The sequence below is a fragment of the Magnolia sinica genome, chromosome 8, assembly GCF_029962835.1.
Source record: "Magnolia sinica isolate HGM2019 chromosome 8, MsV1, whole genome shotgun sequence".
Lineage (NCBI taxonomy): Eukaryota > Viridiplantae > Streptophyta > Magnoliopsida > Magnoliales > Magnoliaceae > Magnolia > Magnolia sinica.
The window spans coordinates 87,211,815-87,225,005 of NC_080580.1; the positions used below are offsets into that span (position 1 = coordinate 87,211,815).

Below are 13,191 nucleotides of genomic sequence, written 5' to 3' on the forward strand. Positions count from 1 at the left end.
CCTAAAAAGTTTTTGACGGTGGAAATCATTATCTCTGCTGCTAATTATAGTGTGGTCTGATGATCTTTGGATATGATTATTTTTTGTATAACGCTCTAAAATGAACTGTAAAAATAGATGAGCAGTGTAGATATAATAAATACATCACTGTGGGGCCATGTAACTTTGATTTACTTTGAACCGTTCGTACAACTCGAAGCTGGAGGAGAGTCAGTGGTCGTCTTGGCACGACACGTACAGCTATATAGCTGGTGTGTGGTACACCAGCCAATCCACTTCCCAACAGCGAAGGATCAGTTAACAAAGCAGGAGAATATGAATCGGGTTAAAGGTGGAGGACCGTCAACATCGGCTTTCCTCTGGACATCAATCTCCTCCCTTTCTTCTCTTCTTCTTCTTCATGTACAAAAATAAATAAATAAATAAATATTATTATTAAACACAGATTTTACAAGTAAGTGCATTGTGGCATGGAGGCGGCAAAGGGCGTTCCTGCTGCTACCCTCTGGCTATAGACAAAGAGGCAAAACAATGTCACTTGAGAAGGTTATCTGTTATCCGGCTACTCAGGTAACATCCAACGGTATATGGGCCGGACAGAAACCATCATCGTATTCCCTCCCTCTCTTATTGATGCAGATTTCTTCGGTTCTCATCATCAGCCGTGGCATTCAGATCCTATTAAAGCCTCTCAAGCAGCCTGCCATCATATCTGAAATCATGGTTTGTAATCTCATTCTCTTTCACATTAGATGATGATGATGATTTTTTTTTTTTAATTTTTTTTTTTTTTAATTTAGAATTGTGGATAACATGATTGGATTTGATTGATTGCAGGGTGGAATAATAGTGGGACCAGCTGTTCTTGGGCGGTTGAAGGGGATTAGAAACATCCTGTTCCCTGACCAAGGCTATTTTGTTTTAAATACTGTGTCAATGTTGGGAGTAATCTTCTACCAATTCATGATTGGAGTGAAGATGAACCCATCATTGATAGGAAAAGGAAGAAAGTCTTTTATAATTGCACTGACAGGAATGATTGTGACTTTTGCAACAGTTACAAGCCTTATTTACCCATTGGGAAAGTATGTATCTAAAAGCATGGCACAAGGTCCCTTCCTCACAGCTATTGCTTCCCAACTCACCATCTCACCATTCCCTGATGTATATCCCTTCCTAGCTGAATTCAATCTCCTCAATTCAGAGCTGGGTCGCCTTTCTCTAGCTGCAGCTATGGTGAACGACATCATTGGATGGTCATCGCTTGTTTTGCTTGAAACCACTAGACCAGGCCGTTCCAGCTTAGCCGCTTTCTACAGCTTGGGTTCCAATATTTGTTTGCTCATATTTGCTTTCTTCATCATACATCCCCTTATGATATGGATAATCAGGCAGACTCCAGAAGGAAAGCCTGTGGAGCAAAGGTACGTAGTGACAATCTTGATGGGGGCAGTTGTCATGGCTCTCACAACAGACATGTTAGGAATGAGTTTACTGCAGGGACCACTCTTATTCGGGCTAGTCATACCGGATGGTCCGCCTTTGGGGTCCACACTAACAGACAAGACTGAGATGATGATGAGAGTTATTCTTTTACCCCTCTTTTTTGCTTGCTGTGGACAGAGCGTAACAACATTTTCAATCACTGATTGGCGTAACTGGGGTGTATTAGTTTTGATCATCTTCATTAGCAGAATAGCCAAACTAGCTGGGACCATCTTCTCCGCCATCATCTGCAAGATTAATTTCCGGGATGCTCTTACTCTTGGTCTCATTCTCAACTCCAAAGGTTTCACTGAGATGCTGACCTATTGGCACTGGATAAGTTATACGGTTTGTGTCTTTTTTTTTTTTCTTTTCTCCCATTGCTGCTACTACTATTACCAGTGTCTGTCTTGCAGAATTTGGAGGGACCCATTTTGTCATTTTTCTCTCCTCTTTTTGTTGGGAAAAATAGCGGAATCACGTAAAGATAAATCTAGGATTGCAATTCAAAAGCACCAAGCAAACACAAAGAGAATACAACAATTTAACGTGAAAAACCCTTTCAGGAAAAAACTGTTAGGATTTTTGCTGCGGAATCACACAAATCTAGATCTAGGATAGCAATTCAATAGTAACAAGCAATCACAGAAGAACACAAAGTTTTAACGTGAAAAACCTTTGCGGGAAAAAACCACGGCACAAAGCGACAGATCTCCACTATGAAAATAGAAATTACAAAGAGAGAGGACTTACCCGATTCGAACAACTTCGAATCTCACCCTTGCTACACCCTTTGATTTCCCTAGAACCCCTTTAGAAAGCCTTAGAATTATTTCCCATTCCCTAGAAAAGCCCTAAGAACACCTATTTATAGTTTAGGCAACTTCCCTTTCACATCCCAGTTGTGAAAGGACTTAGATTTAAGACATCGCAATAAAAACCACGTATAAAGGGATAGAAATCCACTATAAAAGAAGAGATTACAAAGAGAGAAGACTTACTCGACTTGAGCAATCCTCAAATCTCACCCTTGCTACACCATTTGAAACCCCAGAAATATTTAGAAACCCTTTTGAATAGTTTAGGAAGCCTTAGAGTACCTATCAATCCCGTTTACACCCATATATATAATTTTAGAAAGAATCTCAAATAAAATTGGAAGCAAAATTCACAAAATCTGTGTTTCCGCAAAATTTCTGCGCAAAAACTTAGATAACATCGAGCACCCTTCGATGTCATCGAAGAATAACAAAATCTGTCTAGTGACTAGAGGTGAAAATCCGATAAATACTCAATAACATCGAGTGACTTTGATGTCATCAAGCTAGCTTCGATGTCCTGCTCGATGTCATCGAGCTTAGACAAACAAATTTAAGACATCTGTCAGCAACACTTTTTACAGCCATGGGTGGCCTCTTGTTATCATCAATCATCTGAGGATATTCATACATGTATGTGGGAAACCACATAAGTGTGGTCCACTTAAAAGACTTTTGTAGCTTGTTGGGAGCATTCACGTTTACATGTTTGAAGATGTAACTACAAAATATTTGCCTTTCCTTTTCCCATCTCAACAATAAGGAGAAGTAGAACCTAAAAAAAAAAAAATGAAAAAAATGAAAAAAAAATCAAATCAAATGGGAAAAAGATTTAGCCTCTAATATAAATTTAGAGGGAAAAGAGATTTCCTGAGGATAACCATTTAAATATCAGCATGTAACAAAGATCCGTTATCAGATCTTTATTCAAATTCAAATATTTCCTTGTATATAGCAGAATAGTTGAGTCTTCCTTAAGACTAGGACTTCCTCTTGTATTTAGGAGTGATCTTGTTATTCCTCTGTGTATATATACTCTATTTCGTTTAATGAAAATCAGTGGAAAATCATAATTGATTCTCATCTCTACATAGTATCAGAGACCATATCGATTCCTCCCCATTAATTTTTTTTCTCTCATTCTCTTCTTTCCTCTCTTGTTTCCCTCTTCCTCTCTTGCTGTCAAACACCAAAATGACAACACCAAACTCCACCAACATTACCTCTACCACTAGTCCTCCAAACACTGAAATTCCTCTTATCACCATCAACATATCGGCTCAAGCACCACTCAAACTCACCTCCATAAATTATCTCTCCTGGAAGTTGCAATTTGAAACTTTATTTATTGGATATGACCTCATTGGGTATATCGATGGATCCAAACCATGTCCTCCCATCACCATCACAGCAAACAACACTGCCACAACCAATCCTTCTCACAAACTTTGGATTCGTCAAGATCAAGTGCTGCTAAATGCCTTAATTGGCTCTCTTTCCCCTACTATCATTCCCTTTATTGCCCAAGCCAAGACTGCCAAAGAAGCATGGACTATCCTTGCTAACACCTATGCCAAACCCTCACGTGGTCGCATCAAACAAGTCAAAACCAAACTTAAGAATCCAACAAAAGGCAGCCAGAATGTCACAGAGTATCTTTACTCTGTCAAAGCTTGTGCTGATGAACTAGCCATCCTAGGGGCACCACTGGATCCTGAAGACCTCACCGACAAGATCCTAGATGGCCTAGGCGACGACTACAAGGAACTGGTCCGTGCGGTACAAGCTCGTGACAGCTCCATCTCATTTGATGAGCTCCACAAGAAGCTACTCTCCTTTGAAGCCTCTGCACCAGCAATCACAAGTTCAGAAACTTCACTTCCAATTACTACCAATCCAACAAACAAAACAAACCATCAATGGCGCCCAAACAAAACTACTAATTGGCGTACCTCCTCTCCCTCACATGCACTTGCTGGCAACCAGAATTGGCGTCCACCAACACCCAATAATGGCCGTCCACCAATGAACTCAGATCAACACTTCCAAAATCGCAGCAACCGTCCTCCATCTAGACCTTATCAAGGCTTCTGTCAGATTTGTGGAATCCAAGGACATACAGCCAAGAGATGTCCCTCCTTTCAAGTGCTTCCCATTCAATCTTCTACCACTTCACCCTCATCATCCCACAACTCAACTGCTCCTTGGCAGCCACGAGTTAACTTTGCTGCCAACAACACATCCCCAAACCCGACCTGGTTACTCGACAGTGGCGCCTCTCATCATGTCACGGCTGATCTAAACAATCTGTCCCTTCACTCACCTTACAACGGAATTGATGATGTTATGATCGGGGATGGTACAAGTCTTTCCATCACACACACAGGCTCCACTACTCTCTCATCTCCACAATCAACTTTCACTTTATCTGATGTTCTTTGTGTCCCCACCATGAAAAAAAAACTTGATTTCCATTTCTCAGTTTTGCATCACTAACAATGCATCAGTTGAATTCTTATCATCTTCTTTTTTTGCGAAGGATCTTCGCTCTGGGGCAATTCTATTCCAGGGCAGTACTAAGGATGGAGTGTATGAATGGGCGGCTCCAAAAAACCCAATTCTAGCATTCTCTACAGCCAAAACAATATTTATCAACTGACATCATCGTTTAGGACATCCAGCTCTTCCAACTTACAGCATATTCTCTCTAATTCTTGTTTAGAATCATCTTCCTCTGTGCCAAAAGATTTCTCATGTAATGCATGCCTTTGCAATAAAAGTCATAAATTACCTTTTTCTACTTCATCACTTGTGTCTACACACCCTCTTCAAATTATCTTTTCTGATGTTTGGACCTCCCCCATTATGTCTTCCAATGGCTTTAAATATTATGTCCTATTTGTCAACTACTTTACAAAATATATCTGGTTTTATCCCCTCAAATGAAAATTCGATATTCACGAAGTGTTTAAACGCTATAAAACCATTGTTGAAAATTACTTCCACCACAAAATCATCACTTTATATTCTGACAATGGGGGAGAATATTTGGGCCTCAAAGATTACCTTTCTACCGCTGGTATAACCCATCTAACTAGTCCACCTCATACACCTGAACACAATGGCTACTCTGAAAGAAGACACCGTCACATTGTCGAAACTGGCCTCACCTTACTCTCCCATGCCTCCTTACCTCTCACCTTTTGGACTCATGCATTCAGTGCTGCTGTATACTTATTTAATAGAATGCCCACCCCTACTCTCAACCTCTCCACTCCCTTTGAATTAATTTTCAAAACAAAACCAAACTATTCTAAACTCAAAATTTTCGGATGCTTATGTTATCCGTGGCTTCGTCCTTATTCATCCCACAAACTAGCCCCCAAGTCCACACCCTGTGTCTTTCTTGGTTACTCTTTGTCTCAAAGTACCTATCTTTATTTTGAACCAACCACCTCTAAAACATATGTCTCTCGTCATGTCCAATTTGTTGAATCAATATTTCCTTACACCACACTCAACATTCAACAACCACGTCATACCACCACTACAGTTTCTGATTAGATTCCACCAGTTATCACAATTCCCATTCCTCCTCCAGCACAACCACCTTCTTACACTCCAGAAGTATAAGCTCCGGACTTGGCCCCTGCTGCAGATCACATCTCAAACACGTCTCCAATACTCCATCAACCAGAAACTGCATTGCAACCAGAACCTGCCTCACAGCAAGTCTCTACACCAGCTCCTCGCCATTTCATAACTACCTGAGCCAAAAACCATATCACTAAACCTATCCAAAAACTCAATCTCCACACACACCTAGCCTCTTCACCCAGTTCTGAACCCACATTTGTTACTCAGGCCCTCAAAGACTTAAACTGGCGCAAAGCTATGTCCGAAGAGTATGATGCCCTTGTTCGCAATGGGACTTGGGAACTTGTTTCTCCAATCGGCATCACCAATCTTGTAGGCTGTAAGTGGATATTTCGCATTAAAAGAAACTCTGACGGTTCTATTGACAGGTTTAAAGCTCGCCTTGTAGCCAAAGGCTTTCATCAAAGACCAGGTGTGGACTACCTTGAAACATTCAGTCCAGTAATCAAGCCAACTACTGTGAGACTTGTGCTCAGTATTGCCATAAGCAATGGCTGGTCCCTTCGCCAATTGGATGTAAACAATGCCTTCCTCCAAGGTAATCTTTCAGAAACAGTTTATATGGCACAACCTCCTGGCTTCATTGACGCTGATAAACCCACCCATGTATGCAAGCTTCACAAAGCCATTTATGGTCTCAAACAGGCTCCTTGGGCATGGTATCATGAATTACGCCAATTTCTGGTAGATTCTGGGTTCAAGAATTGTAACACCCAGAAAATCGGGGGGGTCGTGCATACGCTCGACTCCCGAGTTCCCGGGGTCACTTATAATCAGTTTTCATTAATATGCGATTAATTCAAGTTTAAAGGCGCAGCATGGAATTACTTGAAACATGAAGCACGACCACAACTAGTCTGCTAAAATGAAATTAGATCTATATATACAGGTCCAAAAGGATATAAAAGGGGCGCATTAGGCATTGCCCAACAAAATCACAAAAGGAATATCATGACCAAAAGAATAGGGCTGAGCCCACAACTCAGCGATCCAAATCCTGTCTACTAGGCCGACGGAGAACCATCCATCAGCTGAAAGTAAGAGAACTCGTCCTCCTCCTCGACGTTCGCATCACCAAGCTCTACGAAATCTGTATCACCTGCATCTATGAACGGGTCTGGTTGGTGTTTTAAAATACCGTCCCAAAGTGGGAGTGAGTGATCAACTCAGTGGGTGCTATTAGCCTTAAGTTGCAACAAGCATCAATTATAATAAGAATTTAATGAAAAGCAATCAATCATAAACATCTATCTAGTCTTGTTAATGTGCATGGATGCAGGATGATATGATGTATGCCCTCACCACAACGCTCCCTCGTGCGACAACATCTAACGATCGCCAATGCCAACACTCCCTCAGTGCGACCTCGACTGCCGAGTCGCCAACCTAGCTAATGCCATGTAATGATGATGTTAACCGGGTTCTTAGTTAAGTCCATTCATCCAGTAGATTTGGAAATCTAATACACCCCACGTATCAAATGCCCTGAACTAGTTGCGAGGCCAAGGCCCCCTAATGTGTGAGGCCGAGACCCCGCGATCCTTGACCCCGTCAGATTTTTTTCATCCCCGACTTCAAGCACATGGGGGATGCTGAATGTGGGGTCGCTCGCGGTCACTACGGGGAGGCGCGTCACCCCAGCGTAGGCCGACAGCTCGGACATAGTGTCCCATTCCACCATGCCCGGCTCACGAGACTGTGGATCAATATTTCATCCGGTATCGATGGGCTACAACGGTGGTAGGGTGTTCCAGTTTCCATACATATGTGAGCAAACAAGGTTAACAACCAGGTGGGTCAGCCAGTGGACTAAACCGCACGAGCCCAGGCAAGTATGTGGCGGAACGACATCGGGTACAAGCGACCCATGTAGCCTAACTACTGCCGCCCACACGTACTCGCCCAAACCCATAGGTTTAGCCTCAAGGTGGTCCTACCAATGGAACCATCTTCGCTCTCCTCATGTTCCTGACCAACCCAAGGGTAGGAATAGTGACTCACAGCATGCCAACTACCAATGTAACATCAAGCATATTCAACACCATGTTCTCATGTTGCTCAACATACAATTCAAATTTCTCTAACAAGCAACTATTAATATCATGAATAAAGTGTAGGTGTGTGGTGTGGGTTAGTGAGGAAGTTAACACTTCCTCCATGTTGAGAAATCATATGTACAAGAGCAATAAATCATACACAAGATGAAGCAACACACATGAGAAGAAGAAATCAACCATACATGAGCATGTAATCATCCATACACTAGATTATGAGAGAGGCAAGATTAACATCAAAGAGAAATAAACATACAATTCATACAATTCCAACAATATGCCATTCCTAGGTTTTTCTAGATTCTTTCATACAACACACCAAGCAAACAAAATCATTAAACTCCAACTATAATTGGTGCTAGGCCACCTAAGGATAATAGTCCGCACCTATGGATCATTGAGATCTTGGAAAACGACCTAGGAATGAGGGCTTTTGGGGTCGGACGACCGGAATCCCTAAAGCAACCATTCACATGTTAGAGTTTCAAGCAAATCCTTCCTCTACTCAAGATTTTCAAGAAAATGCATGAGGGCTTTTACCTAGATGATCAACGGAGCGAATGTGTGGTTGTGGTGGAGGGGTCTTCCTTGAAGAAGAGGTAGGGAGGTGCAAGATTGAACTCCCTTGGATCCCACCTTGCCTACGGTCCACCTTCACTCTCACCTTCACTCTCTTCTTCCTCTCTTCCTTCTCCTTTTTCTCTCCTCTCTCCCTTTGTTCCCTAGGGCAAATTCGTATGGGAGAGGGAGTGCCCCAAATAAGGCTTTTATATAGTGCCAAATTTGATGACAATGGCCCCAAGTGTTGGGTTTTTACTATATTAAACCTATGAGAGGGTCTTTCTAGCCTCTAGGGCCCACTATGGGGTGTACAAGTCGATATACACCGCAAAATAGTTAGCCTTAATGATGATCTACGTATGGATACGATCGGCCCGCCATTTGGATGCGCCGATCAACAGATATGATTAGAAATTTGTTCAATGGTCACCGATGGTCGATCGGGGCCGCGGCTATACGGATATGAGCAGGGAAATATCCTTACTCCACCGGTAAAGTTTGGTCACAAACCGACGGTCCGAAATCCTCAACTTTGCATAAGAGTGGACGACTCAATTCACTTAGGTTTCAACTCCTTTCTTTAGGGTATTTGCACTCCTCATGCACTCGTCCTTCAGCTTAAGTTGACCGGTTCTGGACCGTACCCAAGTCCGATTCCCGCGATGGACGCCAAGCCCAATGAGACGGACATTATTCTATAGTTTTGGAACTAGTGGTCCACCAACGAGCGGTTTAGAGCTTGTTTGGATAACCGGGGCAGTTTCGGTGGCCCTCTGACCATGAAACTTATAGGATATGTGCTCCATGGCCCGATAAAGGGTCATGCAAAATTTGGGGATGATCGGATATGGGGTTGGTCGCAGGGTCTGATTCGCAATCAACGGTCACTGTGCCACGATCGGGATCTAGATTTTGTGGGCGGGTGTAGAAAAATACATTACACCCTCGTCGTAAATTATGAAGAAATCTGACGGCTGAAATGTCTTACATTTCAGTTTTATTTACACGTGCCACATTCTAATTTTTGGCATTGGTGGGGCACATCTGGCAAGTGTCAGATTCCACTTCTGGGTATCCACTGGGTCCGTGGTCCGCGATGGTCCCCAAGCCCAGTGAGATCTATGATCCCTTGAATTTTTATAATTTTCTGACCTTCCCATGTCGCGGTATAGCCCGCATGGGCTGTCGGTAAGTGTAAACGGCCATCTGGCTTGGAGGCCCGCACCAGGTTCTATCAAGGCTCATCTGGTCTATTCAATTGAGTTAATCTTGGTCTAATTTATTTGTGATACCTCACTATGAGTGGCTTAAATGAACAGTCCTGTGGCAAATCCTACGTGGACGCCCCAGGACACTGTTCTGGTTGGGTGGGACGTTACACTACACCTGATGTTCAAGTGATTGGGCAGATTTATTGGCTTTCTACGATTGATTAATCGGACTAGTGCGGTTCTTTATTAGTACACCCTTGTATAAATTAACATTGAGTGTTAATGGTCATTAAGGGATATTATAAGTTAATTAATAAAAAAAAATTTCAAGGATTTTTTGAAAATCTAAAACAGTGAAAATCTAGGATGTTACAAGAACTCTCACTCTGACACTTCTCTGTTTATTCTCAAAGCTGGAACCAACTTACTCTATCTGTTGGTATACGTTGATGACATTATAATCACTGGGAATAGTAACGATCTTGTATCCCAAGTTGTTGAGTGTCTAGCTCAGCGTTTTTCTCTCAAAGATCTGGCCCCCTATCATATTTTCTTGGTGTAGAAGTTGTTCCTCATCATCATGGACTACTACTCTCACAAAGGCGATATATAAAGGATCTGCTCACTAGAACTAATATGCAAGCTGCCAAACCAGTTCATACACCTTTACCAACCAGCTCCTCCTCCATCAAGTTATCATCTGGATCACCTCTCTTTGACCCTACGGAATATAGAACTGTAGTGAGCAGCCTTCAATACTTGTCTCTCACTCGTCCAGAAATTTCATTTGCTGTTAACAAAATGTCTCAGTTTATGCATCAACCAACAGATGAACATTAGACTCTGGTTAAAAGAATTTTGCGTTACCTCAGTGGCACCTTAAATGATGGCCTTCTTCATCGCAACTCACCGCTATCCCTTTATGCTTTCTCCGACTCGATTCATGCCTTCTCCGATGCTGACTGGGCAGGTAACAAGGATGACTACTCTTCAACTAGTGCTTACCTTGTTTACCTAGGCAGCAATCTCATTTCCTGGAGCTCTAAGAAGCAAAAAACTGTGGCTCGTTCTTCTACTAAGGCTGAATATCGCTCAGTTGCTGCTACTGCTGCTGAACTATCCTGGGTTCGCTCTTTGCTCTCTTAACTTTGCATCAATCTGGTTAGCCCCCCAGTTGTCTACTGCAACAATGTAGGTGCAACACAGTTAAGTTCAAATCCAGTCTTCCATTCTCGAATGAAGCATGTGGCAATTGATTATCACTTCCTCCGTGATCAAGTTCAATCTGGTGCTCTTCGCGTGGCTCATGTTTCATCTGCAGACCAGCTTGCTGATCTTCTAACAAAACCTCTGCCTCATTCTCAATTCCAGAAATTACGAGACAAGATTGGCCTCTCTACACGTGGCCTATCTTGAGGGGGCATATCAGCATGTAACAAAGATCTGTTATCAGATCTTTATTCAAATTCAAATATTTCCTTGTATATAGCAGAATAGTTGAGTCTTCCTTAAGACTAGGACTTCCTCTTGTATTTAGGAGTGATCTTGTTATTCCTCTGTGTATATGTACTCTATTTCGTTTAATGAAAATCAGTGGAAAATCATAATTGATTCTCATCTCTACATTAAACACTTTTAAATGAAAATAAATAAATAAATAAATAAGCCAAGCATTTTTCATACTTTTCTTTAAGAAAATAGACAAGTGTGCATTGATGTCAGTTATAATTTTACTTGCATTCACTTATCATTCTACAGACAGGTCTTTTACAGTAATGAAGGTTGTTTGATGAAATTGATCAGATTTGAAGGTTGTTTGTTAATATGTTTGTTTTCGTTTGCAGCTAATTGATGATCAAACTTATACACAATTGGTAGCATCGACATTGGTAACAACCAGCATCGTGTCGCCCTTGGTGAAAAGCCTGACTATGAACTCAAGGCCATACATGACTTATGTTCGTCGCACAATTCAACACCTCAACCCCCGTACTGAACTCCGCATGCTAGCCTGCATCCATGGCCAAGAAAATGTCCCACCCATCATCAACCTCTTGGAAGCCACCCATGCCACCCAAGAAAGCCCGATTTGCGTCTACGTGATGCACCTGGTAGAACTCATAGGCCGTGCCACCCCAATGCTCATAGCTCACAAGCCCCACAAGAAATCTACCTTTTCCTCTATCTCCAATGCCATCTTTAGTGCCTTCTACAACTACGAGAAGCAATATACTGGCAATGTCGTAATCCAACCATTCACCTCCATTGCTCCTTACAAAACCACTCACAATGATGTCTGTTCTGTTGCTCTGGATAAGAAGGTCTGCCTCATAATTGTCCCTTTTCACAAGCAGAAATCTGTTGATGGAAGTTTGGATGTAGTAGACCATGCCCTCCAACTCATAAACCCCAACGTTCTTGTCGAGTCCCCATGCTCAGTTGGGATCCTCGTTGATAGGAGTCGCTTTGGAGGACATTACGCCTGGTCCAAACAGGGTTCTACACCATACAGAATTTGTGTCATATTCATAGGTGGGGCTGACGATCGTGAGGCTCTTTCATATGCATCTCGTATGGTCAATCACCCAAGAGTTATGCTCACAGTAGTGAGATTCCTTTCCAAGGAAGACATGAGGGAGAAGACAAGGGAGAGATGGCTAGATGATGAATTAGTGGAAGAGTTCAGGGTGAAAAGCGTAGGGAATGAACAGATAGTTTATAGAGAAGAATTGGTTATGGATGTTGAGGAGACTATTAGTGTAATTCAATCGATGGACGACATCTACGATCTAATGGTTGTAGGTAGACGACAAGGTATGACTATGTGGCTTGTTGGTGGTCCATCTGTTTGGAGTGAAAACCCAGAACTAGGGGTGATTGGAGACCTGTGTTGTTCATCTGATTTTTTTTCTGGAACAGTTTCGGTATTGGTCATGCAACAACAAGTCATCACCAGCGTTTCTACGATTGATGATATCCTAGAATTCAATATGAATCATGGACATGATGAGGCGTTTCCAGGTAGAAAAGTATAAGTTTTTAGTGTGTATAGGTTCTTGTATGGATCAGGATCTTCATTTTCTTTTTCTCTTCTTTATTAGCTTGTGACCTTTTCATGGTAACCTCAATCGAGTAACTCATTCTTCTTCAGTTTTTTTTTTTTTTAGTTTTCTTATTGCATTCTTCATACTATATATCAATTTTTGTAAATTCATTTATTAATAGCTTACATTCCATGAGGCCGTCTTGATCCTTCTGACCATTCGTGGTGGAGCGGTGATAATCGAATAGAACAAACTAACGTTGAAACTTTACCAGGCCCAACCGTAAAGCTTATTTTCCATCTGACCTGTTCATAAGATCACACATGCCTTGATGAAGTTAAAATACAAATATTAGCTTTCT

At 41.9% G+C, this 13,191-nt stretch overlaps 1 protein-coding gene across 1 annotated transcript; it reads left to right on the forward strand.

Annotated features, from left to right (window-relative positions):
- Positions 1–466: 466 nt before the first annotated feature.
- On the forward strand, positions 467–12,936 carry LOC131253601 (cation/H(+) antiporter 15-like). Its single transcript, XM_058254669.1, has 3 exons — positions 467–723; positions 838–1,833; positions 11,631–12,936. Exons 1-3 carry the CDS (start codon positions 532–534, stop codon positions 12,819–12,821), a joined length of 2,379 nt encoding a protein of 792 aa, XP_058110652.1. The 5' UTR covers positions 467–531; the 3' UTR covers positions 12,822–12,936.
- The last annotated feature ends 255 nt before the right edge of the window (positions 12,937–13,191 follow it).

What these genes read in the sequence shown, in the direction of transcription:
- LOC131253601 (XM_058254669.1), top strand. Translation starts at nt 532, where the DNA reads ATGTCACTTGAGAAGGTTATCTGTTATCCGGCTACTCAGGTAACATCC. An exon ending in CCATCATATCTGAAATCATG is followed by an intron (nt 724 to 837) that starts GTTTGTAATCTC and finishes GATTGATTGCAG; the next exon opens with GGTGGAATAATAGTGGGACC. An exon ending in GGCACTGGATAAGTTATACG is followed by an intron (nt 1,834 to 11,630) that starts GTTTGTGTCTTT and finishes TTTCGTTTGCAG; the next exon opens with CTAATTGATGATCAAACTTA.